A 27,826-nucleotide genomic window follows, 5' to 3' on the forward strand; every position below is an offset into this window, starting at 1 on the left:
GGGTGGGCCGAACACAGAATTTCATGAAGCACAATATCACCCTTATTTCATCCTTGCAATGCTCAGAAGCCCCCCCACCCCACCCCACCCCCCACCCACCGCTCTGCTTTGCTGAAGGTATACTTGAGTGCTTAACATTTAGGCTAAATGAAGCAATGATTGAAGCTTTACAGCAGACTGGCAGCACCAACTCTCCTCATGAAAGAGCCGAGCGCCGCACTGAGAGGAAATGGGAGAGACAGTGCCTTGGTTGCCGAGCAGACAGGGAAGGCTGAATGCAGCCTTGTTTTGTAAGTGCTTCTCCAATTAAACGTAATAGACCTTCATTAGTCAAGCGGAAACAGACCATCATGGCCTTCTAGGGACAAACTCAGAGAGTAAGCATGATACCCACCGAGACTTATGAGTAAATATGGCATTTATACACTGCTTCATATGAAACGAGAAAAAAAAACATCTCTTTCCACTTTAAGACTATTATCATGAGTATTCTGTGCCACCCGCTGTCTCGCCTACCTCTGGACGGTTAGAGTAAGCACCAAAGGCATGACTGGCTTGCCACGAAAGTCTTAACAGTGGTGAAAGATTGCTACATGAGTGGCAAATGTGTCCATGGCAGCAACATGCCCAAACCAGATCACACTAACCTCGCCAACACACATCTGCTGTGGTTCTGCTCCATTTCCCTCATTAATTACAATCTACCTCATTCAGAAACAATCAACATGCTTTATGATCCGAGCAACCCTTTCCCGACCGTGGCCTTTAGCTTTCACCTTTAGTTATACGTGTGAATCAGGCTGGCGAAACACCGACAGCGGTCGGTCCAGGAACAAAGAGCCAGGTCCTGCATGCATAGTGAATGCCAAGATCGAGTGATTTTCAGAATTTTAGCTTTTTCACAAAGAAATCTGAAAAATACCACAATTGCAATGGATAATATGTTCAATGGGCATCATGTGTTTAATCACTTCTTCTTTACAAAGGAGTAAATCCAGAATCCTATTAAAACACACTTTGTCTCTTTATTATTCCACAACTGTGGACAAGACAAGTAATTAATATTCAATTTATTTTGTTTTCCAGGAGTGGCAGAAGTTTAAAACATGAGACTGAGAGAGCAACTGGCAGTGTGGAATGCGTTCCCTGTCAGCTGCCAACACCCCCCCTTCCTCCTGCCCTCTCACCCCCAAACTCTTTTGCTACAATGAGAAGGAGGAATGCGACAGGCTTGTCACTAAATCCCCGTCTTATCTCCAATCTGAATCCAGCACCAACAAGGTCAGTAGCCCCGATTGTCTGGACCTAATGAGGAAATGGCAAGTCTTAACCTCCCCCTGGTCACCACTGGCTGCTGGCTGCTGGGATCAGTGTCCAGGGGGGGTTAATGTATGGCTCACCCTCATTCACCCTGCTATACACTTTTTAAAGACAGACAAAATGTGTCAATGGGTCAGCGACTTTCTTTGCCCTTGTAACTTGCATTCCCTCAATCAGACGTTCCCAGGGGAACACAACCAATGAGCAAAAAGCACTTATTAGTGTGTCGTAAAAATGCTTAGAAAAAGTGAAATATTTATCAGTGTGACCCATTTATTCTGAGCAAATGGCAGCAGTTATAATGTTAATGACTCTATAACATAGAGAAGATAGAAGAGGAAGAAGATGATGAAGAGGACAAGGAAAGGGGATGAAGTTGTCTTTGGAAAGGAGTCAGTGGATGCCTCAAAAGAAGATCAGAAGGGCGTAACTAAATAAGACAAGGCGAATAAATAAATGTAGGGTGTAAATTATTTAGGCTAAAGTGTTTCACATCTTTTCATCCCCAGTCCCACTCACACCCTCAAAGCAAACATATCCACACTCTTCCTCAGTTCAAATACTCAACATTCCTTTAATATCTGAAGATCAAGAGGGATTACCTCAGAGATGTGATCGTCTTGCTGTGTCTGTGTAAATATCACACTGTAAATGATGACTAAACACTAGATACAATAAGCAGAATAAATGACCTCTCTCAAAGATTCTCTCAGGAAAGTAAAAGTAAAAAGCAAAGCTGCAACAGCCTCACTGCTGGGGGAGAATCAGAGCTCAGTCAAGGCTTTCTGCTACTATGTCACATAACAACTCAATTACCTTTAGTGAAAGAAATGTCTTTCCCATTTCAAAGCTCATATGCAAACAGAGCTCTCTTGGAGAAGGGTAGCAATAGCAGCCTGTGATAAATCACATTCCCCTGAGAGATAGGATTTGAGTTGCAGTTCCATGCTCCTCACAGAGTCTCTCTGGACTAGAACGCTCTTCCATCCAGGATGTGAATCTTCATAAGCCTGAGCAGCTCATTTCTTTCCAGTAGCTTCTGCTTTCTGTATGGGATGGTATACTCTCATTCTAAGGGACTATATTTACACCCAGATGCACTGAAATGGAGTATTGCACCAAGACCTACATCTATGCGCTTAGCATGTTAAATGGGTCAATGACATCCCACCCCCACGGTTCTCTCAGAGGGTGGCCTTGTGTCACCATGGAGTGTGCACCCCCTGACCAAGGGGCCAATCTGTGTGGGGACTTCTGACCAGCATGATGCCATCTGCCAGGTTGACGTCGCCAATCCCTGGCGAATCACCCACCCAGTGTAAACTAAGGTTGGGGTTCTCTGACGTCCTCCCAGCCTGGGATCGATTCATCCACATTTCATTACAGGATACAGGATATCGCCTTTAAAGAAAAGCAGCAAGAAAGTGAGAGAAACACTCATTATATCCTCAACAGACTTAGGGCCCATCTGTGGTTGACGGCAGACAGCATTCATCTCTGCCAAATAGGATACGTTTTTTTCTTTTTTTTCTCCATGTGGGCCAGGCATACTGCGTGGCTTAAGCGCTCATGTAAGAACAAGACGCATGACTAACTATCCATGTAAACAGGCTTACTGTATACACAACACTGGATGACTGTTTGCATGTGCATCCTTATGGTATGTAGCGTTTCCACTGCGGAGTGGTAGACTGGGCAGTAATGGTCATTACTTCCCCTTCCAGGGTCCCTGAAGCTTGACGGTGTATGACCTGTCACTTGAGTGTCTCTATTCCTTTTCGTTTTCTTTTTTTTATGCCCAAAAGGCTGCTTGCAAAACAAACAGCAACTTCCTGAGATGGGCTGAGATGTGGGCAGCTGTCCTACAGAGAGTGAAATGAAGATGAAGTGGACAGTCATCTTTCTGCAACAGTTCACCCGAACAGTGTAATGTGCATCACTGATTGCGCATTCAAGCCACCCTTGAGCCATGTCTCCCAAACTCATTAGAGGCAGGCCCACAAATTTCCGTGCGGACGTGCAATAAAGCCCAGGTATCAGAGGCCAGTGTTAACCTAATTTCAGCCACAGCGGAGTGGTATAATAAAACCCACTGCGATCTATCAAGACCCTGTGTGGATCCTGTGGCCTAGTGCCATCCCTATGACTAATGCCTTTCAACATACAGTATCAAAATCACCACAAGCTCACAACTCTTACCCCTTGTTGTGTTTGTGTGAAATCTAAATTAGATTTCTCTACGGGCCTGTTGAGCAAGATGAACAACGTTGCATAACTGCTCCTTCAAACACACCTGTGCAAGCACTGACGTCAGTGTTTTTTTTTTCCATTGCTTATTTGTTTACATAATGAGGAGCATGAAATGAGAACAGTCCCATTTTAATTTCTCAGTGCAACACCTCGCTGTAGCAGCTAGTCAATAGACCTTTCCGTTGCTCCAGTCTCCCAGGGGGAAACTCGACTGGGAGGTCAGGCAGTAAATCTCTCACTGACCGGTAATGTCATGTCAAATCCAATCTAACCACAGAGAGACAACAAATCCAAAACAATTTACAGATTGCTTTGGAGGGAAAAAAAACTCTTGTTGTACTGCTGCCAAAATGCAGAGCAGACCAGATCATTTCTGGTGAGTGCTCAGATTGCAGCTATAATTTCAGTGTTTGCCTGTTGGTCAAGTTCCTCTATTTGTTATCCATACATGGAACTTGACAGCAACAAACACTATTTAGTCTTCAACAGCTTGTCACTCAGCCACTGAAATCTGTTCCCAGCAATGGGAAACTTATGTGGGGAAATCAAGAGTAGCTGCAAAACCCAACAAAATGGAGAGGGGTGGAATACCACCACCACACTAACACTCATTTGATTTTCCCAGCTGCCGGATCACTGCTGGAGTGGGCGGTGGGGGTGGGGGGGGCATAGTTCCATTTGAATGCCATCGGAAAACTCTTTCCGGCTCCCCTTTGATCCAAGTCATGTGCTGGCTGGATGGTAGACACTGGGAACCAGGGCTGCAGGAGCTCCACACAGCTTTTGTGGCACAAAGAGGGAAGTCCACCGCCGCTGCTGGAACAATGCACATGTGCATCAGCACTTTCGCTCTCCCCCCGCCGGGCCGCACTTTTGTGAGCGCTCAGCAGATCGCCAGAGAAAGCTCCGTGGGAAAGCAGAACTGGAGCACAGGCGTACCGGCCCGCGCCTGGTGCTCCTAGGGGGCACAGGAGGCAGAAACCACCTGGCACACATATTTTAGAAATGCCTATCCTGCCCCCGATTTTCTCCCCCCCACACCCATTAAACTGGTGAAGAAGCCCAAGGCTCTAACACACCAATTAAAACCGCAGTGACTGTCACTGGTCTGGAATCACACCAGATCAGGGCTACACCTAACCCAGAGTGTGCTGATCAATGGACATGCTACATGCTAGGTACACCTTAGAGGACAGCTTTTGTGAGGACGTTATAAAACATAGCTGACGTGGACATGTGTCTATGCACGTGCGTGCGTGTGTGTGTGAGTGGGTGAGGAGGGTAATTCAACCTGGGCGTCTCCTACCCAAACAATGGCTGAGGGATTGAAACCGCCCCTGTGGGCAAACGAGTGTAGGTGATTTCTTATACGATTTGAAAGAGTGCTTTTTTGTTCATGGTAGATGTCAGTTATTCTCACAACTACATCGAGTTCATTTTACCCATTGTCTGGTTGTGCAAGAGCCCAGTCAAAGTCATTCAGATGAAAGTAATTTCCTTGAGTTAAATAAAGACCTCAATATGATTCCTCATATTTCTCCTTAGAGCGACTTTCCGAGTCCACAGCCCAGGACTCAGTGGCTTTTCAATGACAACTGTACTCTGTTTCAAAGTCATTACTTGGCTCTATCATAGAGCACTAAATTAGTTTTCTTCATAAGGTGCACACAGAAGCAAATTTCATGGTACATGGGAGAGCCCGGAGTTCAAAGCAGATCAGATTTGGCCTCTTCTCATGTTTGATGTTTACCCCCTCTCTCTCTCTCTATCGGGACTAACGGCAAGGGGAAAATGACTGGGGAGAAGCTTTTGCCCCGACCAGATGGAACACTTCAAAGTCAAACATTTCGAAAGGGAGTGACCAAAAATAAAATTGACTGCAGGCCTTTACAAATGGCCTCAGAAAGCCGATCAGCACTCAAAAGGTGAAACCAAATCTATGGTGCTTGACCATCTACTGGGGTGAACACTGTGACCAATCATCCACAGTCACCCAAAGAAAAGAAAATGACTTCTGAATACTGTTTAGGCAAAAGAGGAAAGTCTTCAAATCATCGGTCATTGTCACCTCAGTGGTGATTTAGGCCATCTTAGAGCTACTGGCGGATAAGCAGGTCACAAAAAAGTGACCTCCCTTTATTGCATGGACTCCCAACAGCTGGAGTCTCGTCAAAGATTTGCAGATGAGGAGAAAACATGTCAAGCTGGATGTGGTGCTGAAACAGACAGTGTATGCACATGGGAGCTTTCCAGAACTACACACGGGCCACAACTCTGATTGAATTAATGGATTCTACATGCATGGTGTCAGTGAAGCAACTGCTCACTTTCTTCAGTTACATTAAATTGAGAATGAATAGAAAGACATGAATTCCTCTCAAACAATACGCCAATAAATTGAAAGTGGCACACGTGTTAATGTCAGAATGCTAATTTTAATGACTCTACATCTAGAGTATTAGTTTAAATGTCCAAATTCCCCATGAATGTATTAAGCCTTACAAAAGCGTTTTTGTCCTTATCAACTCACTTTCCAATAAAATATTCTTAATCTCCTATTAAGTCCCGACTTAATAATCAGTCACTGCCCCATTGGCCTGACAGAAAAGAAATGCACATAAAATCAGCATAGATCTTCAATAAAAGGGCACTGGCTGGCGTAAAAGATTATTTTTGAAGCTATTGAAGTGGAACATTTATAGCAAATGTGCAATTTGTCAGATAATATTGGGTGCTACAATAACAAATGCACTAAAGATGCTATCCATGGCCTACATCCTTGAGCAGGCAACCAAATCCAGGATCAGTGTGGCCATCTATCTCATGATGAAGGAGTTAAAATGTCGCCCAGTAGAAAAAACAAGGAACAGTCTCTATAGCGGCCAAGAACCTTCTGGCCACTGTCATCCTCAACACAGATGGTCCTACTAATCCATTTCATTTAGTGTCCATGCATCCTCTTATTCTCCAGCCAAACATTAGATTTTCCTTTTGATCCCCCAGGGCTTGAAATAGCAGGGGCTAGCAGTAGCTCTGGCAAGCCCTTTCTACAGACCAGCAGGCCACCAATGTTTCTTCTCCTCTGGCCAACAGATAGGCTAAGCCAACATCATGATGCGAAATCTGTCTGTGTGTTAGACATCACAATCAAAATGGACTAATGAATAGGCAGTTCCTTATTTTGTTTACAGTGTGTCTCCTTGTGTCCTTTGGGAGCCAGGTACCAATAAGACATGCTTATCGAGGTAAAAGCTGGACCAAGCATTTTATTTTCTTCCACTCCTGTGTGTGGTAACAGCATACATCTTCTATAAACTTCCCTCTGGAGCTACCACGTCATTTACTGGGACGTGACCCTGAAGGGAAAACTACATTTGTTTACTCTCCCGAGGGAACAACAGCAATGCTAAGGAAGCATCAAGAGCGTCTGCAACAATGAAATGAGACATTGGCCCTGCAAGTCTAAACAAACACAGCAAGCCTGATCCTCTGCTTAGTCTGGGACATACACCACTGTATACATTGGACGTGGGCGCATTCAACACAAATGAGGAGGAAACAGCAGCCCCATTTGCAAACTGATGGGGGTGCATATCCAGTGAGATAAAGACTGGGATCCTCAAACAGGGCATTTGCCTGAGAATAGTTTATGAATACAGGCTATTTTTCACCCACATCACAAAGCATGTAGGTAATTAACCCAGAAAATCAGAGCTTTTATGGTTAAATGGTGTATAATGGTCTCAGATACGTTTAGATATGTGATAACGGTGCTTGTGATTCTGTGTTTTTCGGCAGTATAGTAGCCCCAAGGCTAAAAGCAGGGTCCCATTCATAATGGCACCTCTGAGAAAAGCCTTTAACATAATTATAACTGTAAGATGATCTGTATCTGGTGAGACAGATCTTTTTAGTTTTATTAATATTATATGCCTTCCCCCCCTCTATTTATCAACTAATATCCTCATATTTATGTTTTTTTTTTCTATTCCTGTGTTGTCAGGAAACTGGATGAGAGGACATTAAATACAATGTGAAAACATCTGGAAGAATTCACTCCAGTCTTACTTTTAAATGCTGTAACACCTGTTACATATGTGGGATTTGCATCTTTGCTTACTCAGGTGTCAAACGATGGTAGACTGTTGCTATGATGTTGTTCCAACTATGTAATCTACAGTAACTCTTATGTTATCTCCTCCTACAATTCTCTTAAGATGTAACTCATATATAATCCCTCAAGTTCACAGTATGCATCTCTTTCCTATGATACATCTGTCCATGAGGCCACAGTTTTATGAACTAACATTTGGCTTGACAACTCCCAACGATAACTCAGGCTCTCTGTCATTCGTATTTTAACCTGAGATTACAGTAATTTTTATCAACTGCAACAAGCTCTATCTGACTTATGTTAGCAAGCCCCATAAGAGGAGTCAGATTTAAAGATTTTATTTTAATTAAACCAACTTTGAAAGGTACTTTCAATAGCCTACTGCGTGTGGAGGTTGCTTCAGGGATGACAAGTACCCCCTAGTGGTGGCATCTTAAAAACACAGGGCACGATGGACAAAGTGACGAGGTCGGCTACACTATATTAAATAGCCTATCTAATGAACTAAAAATGTCCGAGCGTTTTGAGTTTTCCCCATGTAGTTATGATGTTCCTGGGTAGCTTTGCCAATCCAATATGTAGTAAGCTTCGCGGTGACATGATATTGGTAGACTAGGCTAGTTGGATGCCTTACTCACCCCTATTGAATTCATTCATAACGTTCTTTACAATGGTCTCTACAAAGGTAAATGTTGCTTCCCATTCTGGAAACCCAAGCACTTAGATGTCGTCTGCGGAATCCTGCATTTCGATCAGTTCTTATTGTCCTGCCGCCTCAAACCTTTGTGAGGAGCTCTAATAGCCCTTTCAACTTGCTACCTACCTGACTAATGAGGTTGTTGTCACTGAAGCCATATTGTAAATCGAAGTATCTTTAACACTGGTTACTTCGAAGACTTGAGTAAAAAAAAGTCTCAACAATCTTTGCACACACTTCTAAAATAACGTTGCGCTGTATAACTTGGCTGAGAGTTGGTGTTTCAAGCTTGTCAGGTAGAAATGATGACATCCTTTGGTAGGTAGATAACTTTGGATTTATCACTCGTCGTTTCTTCAATAGCTTAAGCAGAGTGTATTACTCAAAATAAAAGCCGTTGAATGTGTTTTCTCTTGGTAGAAAAGAATGACTATGTCCTTACCTGTCACCTTCGCCACGAGCTCCATAGTATCCGAGGAAAACGTGCAATTTTGAATGGGTTATCCTTGAACTCACAATTCAGTAGGTTTTGAAGCATACGCTGCCGTACGAGTTCACTGTTTCGCTCAGCCTACTTTGCCGCGGCTGGGATACAGTTGAACTGTGTAGAGACGCTAGAATCTCTGGTGAGGCTGACAGCGCTACGAAATAGCCCCGCCCACTAGATGCAATGATTCGTCAAGCAGCGGCCAAACCTCCACTAATGAAGACATTTAGTTGTCCACAAGTATGTCAATCATAAATCAACCTAAATATTCTTAGACGAAATCATCCTTCCAAAAACCTGCATGCATTAGTATACTTTTAAGCTAAAAGACATGGCGACTGTTGAGGGCAATACGATAGAGTATCTTGACTAAAGTGTGTTTTATGATCATTGATTAGCCTTTTTCGATTATAATACAATCCAAACAGGCAGGTTTACTCGCGCTCCTCTAGTGGCACCAACTGGAAGCAAGATGGAAGCAATATGGTTTATTTTCCCCCGCAAGTTAGGCTATTTTGCTCCCTTTGTGTCTCTTTAAATTGGTGTTGTTGTCCCAATTTATGAATTAAATTAACACTAGATATTCCTTACAAACCTATGTTTGACAGCGATTTGGACCTGCGGACAATTATCCACATGTAGACTTAGTGCTGTTTCTTCCTGTTATTGTTCAGCCTTATTCGGGCATTCTTCTGAACCAACAACACCATAGTGTTTGTTAAAGCAGCTCAAGTGAAGAAAGGCAAACCAACAGATTGATGCCACAATTGCATCACAGGTAGGCCAAACAGCATTCACTTCACAGCTGGGCGCTGGGCAGGGAGAAAGGTCGCTGCGTGTCCTTGTTCCTACAACTCCCAAGAAGTCTAGCGCGACTTATTACGTAGCTTGTGCGACCGAGGTTGTTGCTAAGACGCTTTCACTGGAAGCGACTCTGTTGCTTCTTTTTCAAACATGACTGTTCCCTTAAATAAACACGAAACTCTCTTTTCGTTTGAAATTCTGGTGGACTACGTTCGGCTTGACACAGGCTGCAAATTACTAAGAAGTTGGAGACCGGCAGTCGGGGTGAGACTGTTGGATTTCCCAACACTAGTCATATATCAATCAGACGAGTCACAAACAGATGAAAGAATGTTTACGCCGAGGTCGGATGTGGATACATCTAATGAAGTCATTTTTCAGAAAGGCAAGTCCTGCTTGTTTAAAATTAACTTGGATTCTTTTCATCATCATTTAACGAATACTCCCCTCTACGCAATGGTCATGGATGTTGGACATGAGACTCCGAAATTAATTGGGAGCTCACTTGTGTCTCTGGCTAGATTGGTTGACCAGATAAAATCAGACGTGGAGGCGCATGGTATCGGCACTCCCTCTGCCCATGGCGAACGAGGAGAGCATGACTTGTGCAATCTTATGGGGAACAAAATTGGTCTGATTTCCATTGCCTGCAAACTTATTAGTTTGGGAGGAAGTTTAAATAGCCACATTCCAGAAAACAGAATCCACAGTGTTGGAACCACGTTGTCACAGGGGAGTGATGGAACAGAAAGTGCTAAGATGCCAACTGAGGCTCTCTGCAAGACTACTGGGGTGATGCCTCTTGAGCAGGAAGGTTCCTGCCATGTTATTTATCAGAGGCTTAAGTTTGACGGACATCAAAAGGATGTTGTTGTGTCTGAGGCTAAGCAAACAACGATTGCTTCGACAAGCACCCAGACTGAACAAACAATAAAGCGAATTAAGAAAATAGAAATAGCTCGGATTGATTATGAGGATGAACCAAATCCATGTCCTCCGCCCATGTTCTACAGTTCCTCAGACACAAGGCAAAAGGATAATGACGATAATAAGTTTAAAACCACCATTGCAGGAAGGGATTCCCTTAGGCTTGCAGACCTGAGCACCGACGAGGAGTCGTCAGATTCTGTAATGTGTCCCTCTAACGAGCAGAGTGGAAAAGCTACTGTTGAGCATCCAACAGCTAGCCGAACACCACCGCAGCCACTGGCTCCATCGCATCTTGGAGATGCCATAAGACAGCTACCTTTGCTGAATGCTCTTCTTGTGGAGCTTTCTCTGTTGAATGGGCAGAGCCAGCAGCAGCCTCTATCCATTCATCCCAGCCTAGCTTGGATGTATACATCAGCAGAAGGGCCCTCAGATCCTGCCTCTGACAGCACAAAACCGGCATCACAAACATTGAAAAATTATGCATCACCTCAGCAGAAAGCACAGCAGTCATCCTCCCCCAGACAGAGGCACAGTGAACGCGCTGTTAAGTCTCTGATTTCCATTTCCCCATCAAATAAGCAAAGAAGAACAACAGCAAAGAAGCATTCACCACATCCAGAAAAGCCAAAAGGAAAGTTAACATATGGCCTGACACACACATATCGTCTCAGACTCCAGAGACTGAGCACTGATCTGCCTAAACCCAGGGAGTGCAGGGAACCGGTCAACTTGAAACAGCCCAAACGACACAAAAATACGAATCTTCGCTCAAGTAGCAGTATGTTTAAGAGGAGCCTCCATTTAGACGATAACATTGAAACCTTAGTCAGTAGCATTACACATGTGAATAGTAAACAAGAAAGCACTCCTCCCAAATCTACAGACAGGCCAAGCATCTCTCTTTTATCCAGTGGAAGTGGCAGTACTCCCAATCGAAAAGCTCCATCAATTCTCAAACAAACTTCGAAAAAGAAACCAGTACATTTCAAACAGGACAAAGAATTGGGACAACGTATCAAAATTCCTAGTGCATTGAGTCAGCATTCTGGTTGTAGTGGTTTGGAGTCACCCCACAGGCGGTCTAGCATTCCAGAAGACCATCCGAATGACCGTGGCTTTTCCAGCACCATTGAAGATGAGGGTGGCCATGGAGAAGGTAGATGGAGTAGCCCTCAATCAAAAATATCTGACTCCAGCAGTGAGAGCATGGATCAGGACGATTATCAGGATGATTTCACTAGCCTGGACCCCAGTGACGGCTACTCACCAGACCCCCTGAGTAGTCCTGACGGACCCGGGGTGACCCGAGTTCCCAGTGATCCTTACAGTTTGAACGACGAATCAGTCAGAAACCCATGTCTCCCTGTTCCAGTCAAAGCAGCTACCTCTCCCAAACGCTCCCTCAAAGGCACCCATCTGACCAGGCAATCCACACGGGCCTCTGGGCTCAGTGTGTCCTCAGACGGAGATGATGTGGGCTCAGGTTACACCCCTTCTGCTTATTCCAGACACAGCCAAGCGAGTTCTGGATCTCAGGACAGTGAACTGGGAGGTAGGGTCTCTGTGTCCAGAAATCCCACAAGGTCCAGGAGTGAGCAACCCCACCGAGTGAGCGACCCCACCGATGATGTCACACATTATAAAGGTTACTCAGAGGATTCATCTGTGCACCACAATGACTCTGATCCTGAATCATCGTCCTTGCTTGATCCTATTGAGGCAAAGGAAGAAAATGATGAACTTGGCACACTCGGACTCTCGAAAAAATACCAGCATATCTCAAACATAATGGTCAACAAGCTTCCTGGCTATACACTATGAAAGAGACATGTTTATTGGCGAGGACCTTCTATTATGTGATTGTCTTGGCAGATTACTGTTATTTTATACTAATATAAAATCATCCAAATTTTTCTCTTGAATTTAATGTTGTGTCAAATTATTCCTTGATATGTTATGATGAGGAACTTTTTTATCAGATACTTTGTGTGTGGTATTTTATTAATAGAAGTTAGTTTAATATCAAACATGTCCAGTGTTTCTAACCTTTTAATCTGAGAGACACTACTGCTGTATTAGTCTTTATGACTCCTCAGTATAGCATTTGAATTATCCAAATGTTGGCATATGTTTACAATGTAGGTAAAGCACACCCTGTGTTGTACAATGTCATACTGACAAAGAAATCATAGTTCAGAGATACTGAGATAGATTATATGGGCCATTCTACCGAATTCGTGTAATATGCAGTCCCTCAACAATAAAAACTATTTACAAAACAATTAGGTATTAAGGCATTGATTTTTAATTAGAAAATGTTATGGTCTATATAAACCCAATGCATTACATGAGATAGTGATAAGCTAAATATATACAAAATCATCATTTATAGGGTACTTTCTATTGGGAAGTAGCTGTCCCCAACCCTGACATCTAAATTTCAATGCCTTTAAATAACACTTTTCAATTTTTTTAGATTTTTTCCAATGATTGAATTTCAAAGATCTTTATGATTGGGTTGAAACAGAACTTGGAATATTTAGACTTATTGTGGGTTTAATTTTTAAATCAATTTACTATACTCAAAAAATCATGTCCCTAGTTTTCATGTCACTACCGAAACACATGAGTTTTAGTCCATTGGCTGAGCCTGTGTCTTAGCCACGACTCTGCATTTTTGACCATGCAGTGACACTGCATCTCTGTCCCTCATGGTTGAATGGTAAGTAGCTAAATCCCATAGTTTTTATATAAATGTGTTCCAAAGTCTGAAAATCGACGTGTAACCTTAAGAATTGTCACTACCGAAACGCATGTTTTCTTCAATTAAGTAAACCTTTTGGGGTTTCATGGAAAATCTTATGTTTGTATGTTTGTTCACCTCTTCAAAGATGTGTTTGCAAGCCGTGTGATTGCTAGAATTCTTTATTTATGCTTAAAGTTAGCTAGAATTGTCACTACCGAAACAGTCACTACCGAAACATATGGTAGTGACCAGATGATTTCGGTAGTGACAAAATGAAATGGTAAGTAGTTCAATCCCATAATTTTTAAATAAATGTGTTGTGTGGACTAAAGGGCGGCCCAGAGCACCTTTTGGATGATTTTGGGAGAGAAATGAACATCCATCCAACAGTGCAGTCACTACCGAAACAGTGCAGTCACTACCGAAACAGATAAATTGAACTTGAAAATTTGGTAAAAAATTCATTTCTATGGATTTCATTGTGGAAACCTTCACGAAATATTTGTAAAAATACTCTTCAGAGAAGGGAAGGAAACACAATCTGAACAGGTCAATAATAATACTTTTTTACTATAGTAAATGTGATGTTTCGGTAGTGACAATTTTTGGAAGAGGAAAAACATTCCAACACATTCTGAAAATACAATATAAAACTTGACTGTTCTTTTACTAGATATGTGTACTTTAGATATGGTACAATATATATACGGACAAAGTTTTGGGAATAAACCATACAAAAATTCAAAATATATCCGACATGACTTTGCATCAATTCGGTAGAATGGCCCATATATATTACTATGAAAGAAGCATTGGGAATCCACCCCCAAACCTGAGTGGGTAGAGCATACAAGGCTAAATAATTTCACTTAATCTCGGGTAGGAGTTTAGTGTAGGCTAAATGGACACATTATTGTCCAGTATTTTGTTTGAGGATTAACATGGATAATAGAGATCATTTAGCCGTCATTATTTGTAGAGAGAAACAAACTGGCCAACCGGTATGGGCACACATATACACGAATAGACATTTTCCTTTCCTTACATTTAATTAAGGAAAATGTTTCTCGCTAACGACATAAATGTAGGCTATGTTGGTCATAAACAGAACGTGTACGGACATAAACGTGCAGCATGGAGCACACGTTTGAGTGGTACCACGCATGCGTGCTCTGTATGTTTCTGGGGTTCAACAGAGATTACAGCGGTGGCGTGGGAAGTAAGCAACAGAATGATCAGACACGTCTTTTTGACAGGACCCCCTGGTAACTATTTTAAAGGGAGTCCATGTACTGCCGCTTTTGCATAGGGTACTGAGTTATTCCAGGCAAGCAACACGGAGCTTATTCATATGACAGCCTCAGTTACTAGCAAGCTAACAATTCAGCTAAATTAGCCTGTGTTTTGAATCTGTACAAGATAGGTCATTTCAATGCACGCAGCCATGTGTGTATCCTCATTGTGGCTATATTATGAAAATATAGGTTAAACATTGAATTGAGGTCAGCTAAATATATACTTCTTAGTTCAGTTTACTGTCAGCTCTTATCACGTAACTTTTACATGCACAAGCATTGCTCTGTAGCTCACAGTGATTCTGTTTGAAAAGGTGTTGGTAAGACCACACTAGTACAGAAGGTGTGTGATGCCATGAAAGCTGCCGAGGTGAGCATCAGTGGCTTTTACACCGAAGAAGTGAGGGTTGGAGGAAGACGAGTGGGGTTCGACGTGGTCACGGTCACTGGAGAGCGAGCGCACCTGTCGAGAGTCGGGTAGCTGACTTCAGCATCACAACTTTACTTTTTCCAAAACAGCAAGTTGAGTCTAACACACATGAAGGTTTGAATCAGAATCTTATTTTTCCAGAAATGAATCTGGTGCTTCTGCCGGAAGACGAGAGTACAGAGTCGGTCAGTATGTGGTCGATCTGCCTTCCTTTGAAAACCTGGTCCTCCCTCTCTTCAGACAAGTAAGCACACGTGTGTTAATAGGCCCGACAGCATGCCCATATATCTTATCTGAATAACACTTGGTGTTTAAGTCACCCATCTCCTACATAAAGAAAACAAAACTACTCATTCGAAATTCCCCCATGCCGATCAGTGTCTGCGCTAAAACTTCAAGTGCACAATGCTCTAGGACTGGGTAGTATCATATCATGTACATCGATTTTACTGGTACCACATAAGCATGTCATATCATGATTTACGTTGATTGTTGTCATATAGCTTTTAGGTGGGCTAATAATACTAGAGATATTGCTGACATTCGTATGCACTCAGAATAGATAACATGAATATGAGAAGTCAGTAGTGCTTGTGTTAAATGGAGTGGAACCATTGCCCCCAAAAATGTATAGAACAGTGACATTTGTGCCTGCTGCTAGCTGACATGTATTTGAACATCTGGTCTACCCATGGCATATCACATACTGCTGTTAAGGCATGAAATATTTAATGGCACTGTATGCTTTTGTCCCATGCACTGAACCGTGTATGCTTTTGTCTGCATCTGTGACCCATGGGGCTTGTCCACAGTTGAACCTGACCTGGGCATAACCTTCTTAGACTTATGTCTGTAAACATGTAGATTTGTCAGAATAAACTTCTTGCAGGGACAGAGAGCATCATACATACACCATTTGCAATTCAGGTTAATGCCTGAAGTTCTCTGGTCTTGGCAGGTTGGTGGTAGCTCTGAAGGTGACAGGCGGGTGTTTGTTATCGATGAGATCGGAAAGATGGAGCTCTTCAGCCAGGCTTTCATACGTGCTGTGAGGCAGACCCTGGACTGCAGTAGCTGCTCCATCCTTGGTACCATCCCCATTCCCAAGGGCAAACCACTAGGCCTGGTGGAGGAGGTGCGAGGGAGGACAGATGTGAAGGTCTTCACGGTCAGTACAGGCTAATGTCTGTGATGTCAACTAATCTGTCCACTGGTAATGTCTAGGAGGATTGTGAACCTCCCCATTACAGGGATTTAAGAAGAATTTGAGCATGACTAATACTAAAAACACAACGGCACTCTGAAAGAATAACGCTCATACTAATGAGGATTTGTCTGGTGTTTTATGAGATTAAGTTAAGAGACCGAAACCTGAAACTGAAATACACCATCACCAACAGTGATCCTTAGTGATTGAAAATGATGATGACCTAAGCCATACATTTTCGGCTTCACTTTGGTATACAAAGACTCGCAGTGCTCTTTGTACATTCTGACACCTGTGAGTATGACTGACTCCTTGACCACTGCAGATGGATGTGCTTGCATGGTAGTCAAGTGCTCTCTTACGCTTGTGTGAATGCTGTTTCCCTCTATGGTTATTGTTCTTGGATTTAAACAGGGAGGGAGAGAGCAAGTGAGAGAGAGAGAGAGAGAGAGAGAGAGAAAGAGAAAGAGAGAAAAGTGACTCACATTCAACTTCATACTACTTGGCCTATTCCCCATACTTTGAAAAACAGTGAAAGGACAATGTACGCACAATCTGATTAGTAATTTTCACATGAATGCAGTGCTTCAGTTAGTTGCCTTTCTATTGCATGATGTCTAATCAGACATTTCTTCTTTGCCCTCAGATTACAAAGGAGAACCGAAATACCATTTTTCCAGATATCGTGGCAACTCTTCAGCAAAGCCTGAAGCAAGCATCCTATCACCTCTAAAAAGGTGGATATTGGAAACGTACGCGAAGATGTATGGACTTTTTTTTTTGCTTTCAGACTTTATTTTTTTATCCAAAAACACCAAACAAATTATTTATTTATATAAAACTGGAAGTATTCAAAGACAAAAGATTGTCGTCAACCCCAGAATCTGGGAATCTAGTGCAGAGTGTCAAATGCACAAAATGTATGCATGCAATTTAGTTTCCCCCCCTTCCTTTTTCCTCCCTTGAATAGTGTCTCTGAATGGATTGTGATATGAATAATTGATTGCCAGAGCAGAGTTTGGCAGCTGGACTATTGTTTTTGATGGAGACTGCCGTTTCAGTTCTCAATGGGGGGAGGGGAGACTGCATGCAACTGAATCTAGGGAGCAACTTCACACCCTTAACAAAGTGATGGAGGCTAATGAAGGTCTGCTATGTCTACTTTTTCATTTTGGAGTGTTTGCCTCTGAAGTCAGACCCTTTGGAAGCCTGAACGACCCCTGTTAAAACTGAAGGTGTGCTTGCACAATTAGGGAAGATAAATAAATTAATGAATAAATCAATATTTTAACAGGCAATACTGTCTGAGTTAATGTTTAATTTATTACACACCATAAATAAGGAAAGAATACATAGAGAAAATAAGTTTAGAAATGATCTGCGTGAAATGCATGTATTTCAGAGTTTGTTTATATCAGAAACTAGTATTTTCATACAACCACAAAAGAAAATCCATATTTTAATGCATCTTTGGGAGATGAGAGATAAGAAGGGTAAAGGTGATTTCCACAGATGTATAAGAGGAGAAAGCCTCCTTTTAAGTATAATATAGGCTTCCGGTGTTTTGCTTTTGCTTTCAACAGATTCTCCATGTGACCGATTGTTTCTCAATGGATAAAAGAGATTATAGTGCACTCTAGACATTGTTACAACATAACCACATAGACAGCATAAAAATAGTAAACAATCTGGCACAGTTTACCCGACCTAAACGTCCACATCATTTCAACAACAAGCGTACAGTATGTTCACTCTGGTATTCAGATGACCTGAGTCTGCTCTCCGACCATTACTGCAGTTATTGTTTTGGATATCCGTTTCCAGAGGATTTAGAGCAGTGGTTCTTAACCTTTTTGGAGGTACTGAACCCTGCAAGCTTAATCAGTGCATTCGCCGAACCCTTCGTAATTTGAAAAATAAAATATGATTTCTTCAAAACGTATAAAAACGGCCCAACATTGCTAGTTCGAACCGGGCTATACTGTGTGTGTCTTGACCCCTGCCGAACCCCTGAGAGTGGCTCAACGAATCCCTGGGGTTCGATCGAACCCAGGTTAAGAACCACTGATTTAGAGTGTGGTTTGGAGGGCTGTATCCATTAACATGACATGGAGCAGTATTGTGATATAACTTACATTATGTTGGGAGGTCAGGATTAAAGGGCATTCGTGGTTCTGTTACTAATATGGCGGTATTTCAGATTAGGTGGATAATGGTTGACCTTGTAGAAAGCAGGTCAACATGCAATGCATCCCTTTTTAATGCCTTTGTATTAGTATCGTCTGAAATCATGCTGTTGGTGATAACAATTGACCCTGTGTGTGTCTGAGAAGAGACATTTTTGAAAGCGTCTTCCTTTTTTTTAATACTTAATTTAGTCAGCCTCACAACTGAAATGTCTGAACATCCGAAAAGGTCCTGTTTCTCCATCCCTGTGGAAAGCACTGGATCGTCTCTCACATCTTCATTACCTCCCAGCATAATTGCTCCCTGGGTTTTCCTCTCCTTACATGTCCCACTGAACACAAAGTGCTAGAGTGAAATAGGTCATATTTGAAAGTTGGAGGGAGTGAGTAGTGCTGGCACCGAGCGTCAGTGGCTATGCCCAGTTGATGCAGCACAGTGTGCCGTTTTATTGTGCCAAGCAGGATATGCGTCAGATGCTTCCATGCCAGCATTCGCTCTCCTCAACCGTTGAGGTCTCCCATCGATGGCTACCGATGGTGAGAAAGACAGCCAAAAGCACGGCAGTGTTAAACTCCATTAGAGGAGCTGCCCAGCAATGTTTCAGTCTGCTAACATCATAAGTGGATGATTTTTACCTCAATGAAATAAATAATACAGAGTTCTCCCCAGGCTGAATTTAATATCCTGAATATGGTGGCCTGTTCTTTCTCAATATTAAAATCAGATTTTGCTGAGGGCCATTATGTCTATCACTTACAGAATACATTTTTAAATCCTGTGTGTGTTTTTGAGAGAGTGTGTTTGTTAGCATAGGAATTTCCACTGTGCGTATGTGTATGGAACAGTCATGTGAAGGATAAAACGCTGTAAGGAAGAAGGCCCACTACACTCTGATGTCCTGTAGTGACTACTGTCATCTCTGGGTGAGTGCCAAGGCCCCTGCAGTGGCTGGACAGATGGATTACATAACGCTGCTAATGGGAGAGGAGAGGACGCTAGAGCTAGCTGTGGTCATCAAGTCCCCCAGTGCCATTGTGTGTATCCTCAGACCAGGCCCTCTCTCTCTCTCTCTCTCTCTTTCTCTCTCTCTCTCTCTGTGTGTGTGTTTTGGGAATAGTTTTTGGGTTATTTACACCTATGACTGAGGGTGGTATCTTCTGTTTCCTTTAAGAATTCCAAGAAATGTGATTATGTCCCTCTGATTATGTCAGTCCTTGAGGCAGTGGTGAGTGTTTTGTTAATAAGAAATCTGGCAAAAGGCATGAGGTGTAGGTTGACTGTAGCTATAAAAAAAACTATAAAGGAACTATTTGTGACCCTTTTCAAACATGGCCAGACTGCCAAGGATTGTGCCTGAGATGACACAAAGGAAAGCTATATTTTTGTCATGGGTCGTCTTTATCTAAGCTCGCAGAAATCTCCAAACAGTGATTATCTGCCCCCATGGGGATTCTCTCCCCCTCCTTTAAACATCAACATATTCTGCCCATGAATACAGATGGCAGGACCCTTCAGGGGTCCGGAGGGGAGTGTTGTATAGTACATGATCCCCCTCAATGCCTGATGTGTTATTACAGTGGTGCTCACAGCTATTCTCATTGGGACACTTTAGAGAAAAGCTGCGCTGAATGAGCTTAGTGTGGGCACTTTGAATTTGTTGCCTGATTTCCATATCAGCGAGTTGCATTCGCGGCTAGCAGACATGGAGGGGTTTGCACCCACTCCAGTTCCCCACCCCCACCCTTCAAATCCCACATAAAAAGCCTCTCACTCTTTGGGGGCTTATTGCCTGGACTGTTGAATACGGGGCCAGTGTAAGCCGTAGGAGCGGGGGAAATAAATAAAAAATGCTTTTGGGCATAATTTTAGTAACGTTGATGCCCCATGGGATCTTCTCCATGATTAAACATGGCAGTCGGGTGTAGCTCCCATTAGTTGATGGCTCAGATGGAGCATGAACAAAACTATGACCAGACAGAGGTCTTGACCTACACAACAGACGACACACATGGTTGTCACACAATTCCTATTACAGATCTCAACAAAACATGTGAATGGCAGGAAACGAACATGCTTAGCATTTTAGGAAGGGCATTTGCCTCTGCTAGAAGGGAGGACCCGTTGGTGGGGTTTGCAGAAAACCCAAATGTTATATAACACTGGTGTCTTCCCTGTAGATTCACGGCAGTCTGATTTATGATTTCAAAGAATGGACCAATATCAGCATTTCTAATGAGGTGTGCCTGACACAAAGCTTTACTAGAGCTCTCATATTAGATGGCCTTTTGGCTGGCGACTGTCAGGCACAGTATCAGAGGCAGTTAGGTCAGCCCTGAGCCGTACATGGCCATTAGTTACCTAAAATTCTATGAATGATTTCAAGAAACGTTTTTGTATAGCTCTACACTTCACGGTTTAGTTTTATTTAGGGGTTAAAGAGTGTTACAAGGGTCTAAAATAGCATGGCTACACATTTTATGAGAACACATATAGATGTAAAAGTGACCTAGAGTCGTGTAAACTGATATCACAGCAGTATGCGGATGCAGCCTTCATCCAAAGCCTGAGCGCTAGCCAAGCACTTCTGAACACAATGGTGTAGCAGCTACAGAGGGTGAGCCGCTGGCCTTCTCCTTTAAGAGCGGCGGTGTTGGATTTCACCTTTGAAGTCTCGGATCAAAGCTGACCAGAGGGGAGACCCCAGCAAGGAGACGGAGCAGTAAACAGAAAGATGACAGGAGACCTCAGAACACGAGCTGTAACACACACACACACACACACACACACACACACACACACACACACACACAGCCTGCCTGACTTTTCCACCTGCTTTCCCTCTCATCTTCCTGTGTTTCCCACACACTCTTAGAGGTGAAAAGGTCACTAGGAGCATCCCAGAGAGACGAGAGGAAACCAGGCATGCGAGAAGACAGCGCTCAGATCCAGAGGAGATAACTGAAGAGCTTTAGGGGCGAAGTCTTACTTGCGGATCATGTGTCTGCAGCCGGAGCTAGCAAATTAAAAGTTGCCCCAGGCAAAGCCAGCACAGTTTTCCTTTTAGATTTTGTGCTTTAATTTTATTTGCCCCAAGAGGCAGACACTCAGTTACACACACATACATACACACTACACACTCATTCGCCCTCTCTCCTTATACATGTCCTTTAGAAAAAGGGTGGAGGAACCCAAAACAACTACAAAACAGCACAATATTCACAGTCCATTAGTTCAATATTCTACCCCTTTCTTGCCTCACATAATGTATAAATCTAGATATATGGAAACATGATTCAATATACAAAAACTACAATTTCAAAACATTCTTAAATACATGATAAAAGGCGAGCAGTATGTCTCAACACCGTACCTCACCAGCAGCCCCACGTTCCCATGCTGCCTCCCCCATCACATGACCAGCCTTAAGACACGCAACACAGGACACCAGTCACTTTGTATCCGTCTTTTTGAGCAGTCAGAGGTCGCAACCCCTGCAGCAGCCCATGGTGACAGTGAAAATGGAGGGAACGGTGATGAGCAGCCTGATGGCTTACTCACACTCGCCCTGAGTAAAAGCTTCCCATGACACAGAGGTCATCTACACAGCATCCCCTTCAGCACAAGACTATGGCAGGTGATGGAGTCGTTCTGAATATGCTGTGTCTAATGTCCTCTGAATGAATGGATCAATATCTAATATATTTGTGACAATACAACACCAAGTGGACTTCACTTCTTCCAAGATTGTCACCGTATATTGGATGCTGTGGAAATTGAAAATTCAAAATGGAGGCCTCTGCATTGTTTGTGTGTCTCATGAATAATGGGGCTGGGATTGACTTCTTGTGACCTGTGATCCAGCCTTTTGCCATTAGCTAGGATAACATGACCTCACGCAGTCGCCAGCAATGGAGACGACACATCACCCTGCAACCCAGCACTGACCACTGGGTCTGGAATGTTCTTTATGTAATCGCATCACTGATGAGGAGAAACCAGGTATTGTTCGCCAGAGGAGGCTCAATTGACGTCTGACGAGTTGTCAATGTCTGTTCTGCCGGGTCACTCATTTATCAATGCCAAGACGCCAATGTGACACTGTCTGACACCACGGCTCTGCAATGAAAGGAGCTGTGCGCCACAGTCCCATGCAGTCAGTCGTAATTCATACTGTTTGGATAAAGTGGCACCTCTAGTTATGTGTGAGAGTGTGTGTGTGTGTGATTGGGGGAGAGTGTTCATTTGTCCTTGAAGTCTCCACTTTTATGAGTCATTACTCATGTTTGGCACCAGGACTTTTACTCTGTTTTCTTTTTCATGGCAGGGACCACAGAGGTGGACAAGAGATTTTCACATCCAAATGGCTGAGTCATCACGTTGTGGGCTCTGTGGTAGTGAGGTAATGGCTCATATACGGGTGTGATTAATGCTCTCCCCACCACCGTGTGACGGCTCCACTCTGATAGCGGGTGCCGAGGGGAGGCTTTCAAAGCCCTGACCAGCTACTCACTGAAGTATGCACTGTGTGAAGTTAAGACTGTTCTCTACTCCCTGTGGCTAGCCATATACTGTATCTGGTTGTCTGTAGATTCAGCCCCTGTTTGTAGTGCCAAAATAAAAAAAAGTAGAGGGTGTTGGGATTTTCTGTAGCGAAGGTACAACAACAGTAAAACACATACAGACGCTTCACACATAAATTAAGTTTTTTAACCATTAATAATGATGTGACTGAGTGTGCCAAGTCGCTGTGTGTAGAGGCAGCATCTCACACATATGGAAGCCCTGCACACTTGACCAGTTAACGTCCACACTGATAACAACACAGGTATGTTTTCCAGATGTATTATTGATCAGCAGTAGACTGGCATGTAGGGCACCATTGCTAATCGGGGCCCTGGAGCAGAAATATAGGTTAGGCTCAGTGCTACAGCACAGAGGCAGGATTGTATACAGTGTGCACAAGTGCTCAATGCACTCCTAATACCAGATTATCTGAAGGCACAGTGAAAGCATTTTATTTGTGAGCAGTGTTATTATTATTCCCTACTAATGCTTGACATCTTGTGGCCTTTTTCTTGACATACTGTAGAGTGTATGTATGTATATGTCTCTTAAATGTATTAGATACAGAATAGAATTTGGTGTAGAAATATAGTACTCACTATATAAACAATATGTTTTGTAAAGTATAGAATACAGCATATAGCATAGTACACTATCATGTATTATACTGTTAATATATAAAAGTAGAAAGTGGTATGTAGTATCACTAGCGACCAGCCATGTATGTATAGTATTGCATATACAATAGAAACATTTGGTACGCCCTATCCTCCTCTCTGAAAACCTCTAGGGATCAGCATAGCATTAAATCATTTCAGCCACTCATATATTCAGATATTCCTAATGAACAGTGCAGATTTTGAATCTGGTTTCTGCGCTCCATTTTCCTTTAATCTTAACAGAATAGCACCCATAAAGCCAATCTATTTCTCTGTTGTTTTTTAAAGACAATAGAAATTCAATCAGGGGCTTTGAAATCCCATCTGTGTGTGAAGTCTTTCCCATCAGCCCGGGGCCCAGAGAGGGCCTTGGCCAAGCGCTTCAGGCATCAGACATCCGCGCTGTCTCATTTAGTAGCAGTTTTCCTCTCGGTTAGAAAAGGCTGGAGACTTGGTAACAAATGCACCCACACACACACACATACACACAAAGCACAATACAATAAAAAAATGACATCAACACAGCTTTGTTTTTCCTCAGCTGACCCAGTGCTGAACCATTCTAGATATGATTATTAAAGTGATTTATCCAGCAAGGTGCATATAAAAAGTGATTTGCTCTGGGTATGTGATGTATATTTACTGTAATTGTTTTTATGCGGTCTGGAAACAGAATGGCGTTTCACACTCTCCCATTTGCCAGTTGATCAGTGGGAAGAGAATGTGAAATAGACATATGACTCTCAAACAAAATATCTATTTATTACAAATATTAGTTGTGCATTGACAGTTACAAGAGTTAACAAATATTAAAACAATCACAAGCAGTATCAAACTGCTGGAATAATTAGAAAGGCAATCTCAGTGGCATACAAGGCTTCCTGTTATGTTCCTTTGTGTTCATGAAAAAACAACCCTCACCACCAGCAGTTGGCTGAAGCATGTTTGTGAAAGCCTGTAGTGTGGCTAAGTGTGGGCAGGACTGTGATACCATGTGGTTAAAATGAGCTATGAAACAATAGAAAATGAATTACTGATATGGCTGAAGCAGAAATGAGTGTAAATTAAGTGAAACACCGTCTGACACATATTTGGATTGGCTTCTCCCATCAGGTAGAAAGAGAGGAGAACCCAGCTGACAGGGCTAACCATGGAGAACTAGAGAGATTTTAAAATGACACAGGCTCTTAATACTGTTCCTGATGTCTCAGTACAAACAACCATAACCAAAACCCTCGCCATTGACTGGAACCGCAGACTTTTAAGGAGAACATAAATCAGACAGTGTGTACATGTCAGAGTTTGTCCGATGGGAAGTCTGGGTCATGATTGTTAAGAATCTGTGAGAGAAAAATACAATAACAAACACACACCAACACACAATACATCAAACCAAGTGACAACTGATCGCCATAGTAATCAGTGAGACCTCAAAGATAAAGAAAACAATACATAGGATGAAATGATTCATGATGTCAAGATGGCGGAGCAGTTTTTCTGAAATGTTGCTTTATATATATTCATGTGAAAACAACAATGAAAGTCTTTTCTATGTTTGTGTCACTGCTTTAAGGTCCATTTTCAACTCTGCCAACAAAACGATTTGTGATGAAAAAGAAAACAGGAAATTGAGTCCCTCCATAACCAATATGTATTTCAAGCATAAATATGAAGTAAATAAACATCTTTGTCAAATAAGATCCATTAGTCATCAGTGCTCTGCACATGAAAAGAGTCAGTGAGGAGAGGGCTGGGCTGCAGCGCTCTTGCATTTCCACTCCTCTCATTCCTTCTTGCTAAAGAATTTCTTGAAGACGGATTTGTTGCGGGGCCGAGGCAAGCTGGCGTAGTTCCTCAAAGGCAAGTCCAGGGGGCGCTCCAGCCCACTTCCAAAAGCTGCTCGCTGTGGCCTCTCAGTGGTGTTGCACATTGGTGGCTGGTCTCCAATGAAGAGTGTGACAGAATAGTTTGAGCTGCTGTCCTGGCTTCGGGCTGAGGGGGGCAGTCTCACAGGTCTGATTCTCTGATATGTGGCTAGAGAGAGGAGAGACAAGGGCAGTTGTGAAAACAAGCAGTATGTACTATATTTTACACACGGCTCGAGAGACCACTTGAGAGATAATAGACATGGATATGTAGATAGATAGACAGACATATATAGCTGGATGGCTACATAGATTACTAGATGGACATGACAGATAGGTTGAAAGAGAGATGGAGAGATTAAGAGATACAGGGATAACAACCTGACAAGCTGAATGGATGATTGGACAACATCTTTATTAAGATATAGCTAAACGTTTGGAGATAAATAAAAGACAAACATTTTTCATGCTTATGGTATACAGTGAATAGATTGTGGTAGAGGTACCATTGATTCCAAACCACTATTTCTGTAGAGGGTAAAAATTTGTGTGGCTTTTCTACAGATTGATATGCTGCCGCTGTGGACCTGTCACAGATGACTGAGTGGCCTCACCTGATGTGAAGGAGTGTGAACGCCGTTTGTTGCTGCCACTCAGCCAGTCCTGAGTGAGGGGGGAGTGCCTCGATAGAGAGGCCATGCCAAGGGGGTCAAAGGCATCTTCTAAAGGAAGAGAAAGAATGACAGAGAGAGAGAGAGAGTATTGAGAATGGGAAGGTGGGATAGGAAATATTCACTGCATTGGACACTGGTGGCACACTACTGCCACCTACTGGATAAATCACAGATCTCACTCTGAGAGGAAAGAAGCTCAGTAGGCCTGAACAATACATTATAATTACGCCATCTATAACAGTAGACTTTCCTCACAAAAAGGCTGGAATTTAACAGATTCAGTGCCTTCCAAGATAATATAAAAAAGGTATGGATATATAGAAATGAGATAACCTTCATTCAAACTTTTCACAAACCTAAACATATCATGTGATATAGGCATAAGTACACCTAAGTCTGTATAATTAGTATTGTAAAATAATCATCACGATACATAGTAAGGAAGGTGGCACTGTGGCCTTACCATCATGCCCTGCACGTGAAGTTGAGCCGCTGAGGGAGACGTCCGCTGCTTTTCCCTGGTGCCAAAAGGGGAGGCGAGAGCCGTCTCTGTTGAGTAGAGCAATCTCTTTTGGGCGCCCAGTTCTTGTCTGAAGGCAGGAAGTGACATCATCTCGGGTCGAACAGTGACATACGCCTCTACAGTAGCAAATGGAGGATGGGATTTGATTCCTATAACACAAGTGAAAGTTAAGTATGTTTGCATTTGTTACCATACCACCTACTTCTGATGGTTGTGTGCTATACATTTACTTACACTTCAAACTATAGACAATCTTACGTGTTCATAGAGTCATCCTGTAGAGAGCAACTAGAAAACATTGGCAGTGAGGGGACAGCATCTTCAGATCCTACGAAAAAAGCATATGTGTGTACAAACATCCAAACATATACATTTGATCATGTATGGTCTAATAGGCATAATAGGCAATATAACATACTGTATATTGAGTACAGGATCGGGTATTGTATAGATGCATGCACAACAACATTAGGCCCTTGTAATACTGCTGTATACGTTCTTCTACCTGTGTTTGCATGGATTCTCAGCATCCACTTCTTCATCATGAAGCGTGAGGAGGCACTTAGGAGGTACTCAGAGCCATCACGTAACCTAAGACAGGTAAAGACATAGATTAGCAATCACAGAGCCTGAGACAGGTAAAGACATAGATATGCCATTTACACATTTCAAGACCCCTGCTGGTGAAACATCCAGTACAACACCAGTCCCTGTCCAAGGTCATTTTTTGGCTCTATACGGGTAAAATGGTTCAAATTCTCAGTGTTTCACAGAGTGATGTATAACATGTGCAAATGCTGTTTCTGCTGTTCTTACAGTGACACATTATCTTCAGTGTAGAGGCAGTTTATTGTAATCTATAACACAGAGTGTTGTTAACTCCACTATGTGAAACTGATGTGTATAAAACTGCACAACCACAAACTACAGTATGTGGTCCTGAAATATTACTGTCTCTCTGCATGCAGAGCTCTTACCGTAGGCTGAAGCAGTTGGGCTTTCTGGAGTACTCAGGAACTGGGACACACTCAGCCCCTGCCAGGCTTAAGGGCAGGCTGGATGCTGAGCTCTG

General features: G+C 42.8%; 3 protein-coding genes across 5 annotated transcripts in view; 2 read left to right on the forward strand and 1 right to left on the reverse strand.

Annotated features, from left to right (window-relative positions):
• Positions 1–9,822: 9,822 nt before the first annotated feature.
• Positions 9,823–12,426, forward strand: map10 (microtubule associated protein 10; the record flags this gene model as incomplete). The annotated part of the gene is made up of 1 exon (XM_080848311.1): positions 9,823–12,426. The coding sequence occupies one exon, from the start codon at positions 9,823–9,825 to the stop codon at positions 12,424–12,426; it is 2,604 nt and encodes an 867-aa protein (XP_080704437.1).
• Positions 12,427–14,499: 2,073 nt separating this feature from the next.
• On the forward strand, positions 14,500–17,566 carry ntpcr (nucleoside-triphosphatase, cancer-related). Its single transcript, XM_080848440.1, has 5 exons — positions 14,500–14,616; positions 14,961–15,123; positions 15,218–15,320; positions 16,035–16,244; positions 16,930–17,566. Exons 1-5 carry the CDS (start codon positions 14,583–14,585, stop codon positions 17,014–17,016), a joined length of 597 nt encoding a protein of 198 aa, XP_080704566.1. The 5' UTR covers positions 14,500–14,582; the 3' UTR covers positions 17,017–17,566.
• A 6,914-nt stretch (positions 17,567–24,480) lies between these two features.
• Positions 24,481–27,826, reverse strand: part of mymx (myomixer) — a 40,043-nt gene continuing 36,697 nt past the window's right edge. For all 3 annotated transcript variants that reach the window (XM_080848499.1, XM_080848500.1, XM_080848498.1), the window contains exons 28-33: positions 27,732–27,823; positions 27,260–27,345; positions 27,013–27,082; positions 26,695–26,903; positions 26,172–26,279; positions 24,481–25,726 (exon numbers count right to left, since the gene is read on the reverse strand). In XM_080848499.1, the coding sequence (XP_080704625.1) occupies positions 25,476–25,726; positions 26,172–26,279; positions 26,695–26,903; positions 27,013–27,082; positions 27,260–27,345; positions 27,732–27,823 (816 nt within the window). In that variant the 3' untranslated portion in view covers positions 24,481–25,475. The remainder of the gene's footprint in view (positions 25,727–26,171; positions 26,280–26,694; positions 26,904–27,012; positions 27,083–27,259; positions 27,346–27,731; positions 27,824–27,826) is intronic.

The sequence above is a fragment of the Sprattus sprattus genome (genome assembly GCF_963457725.1).
Source record: "Sprattus sprattus genome assembly, chromosome: 12".
Taxonomy (NCBI): Eukaryota; Metazoa; Chordata; class Actinopteri; order Clupeiformes; family Clupeidae; genus Sprattus; species Sprattus sprattus.

Coding starts and splice junctions, on each gene's coding strand:
- ntpcr (XM_080848440.1), top strand. CDS start 14,583: ATGATCAGACACGTCTTTTTGACAGGACCCCCTG. Junction 15,124..15,217: donor GCGCACCTGTCGAGAGTCGG/GTAGCTGACTTC, acceptor TTATTTTTCCAG/AAATGAATCTGGTGCTTCTG. Junction 15,321..16,034: donor TCCTCCCTCTCTTCAGACAA/GTAAGCACACGT, acceptor TGGTCTTGGCAG/GTTGGTGGTAGCTCTGAAGG.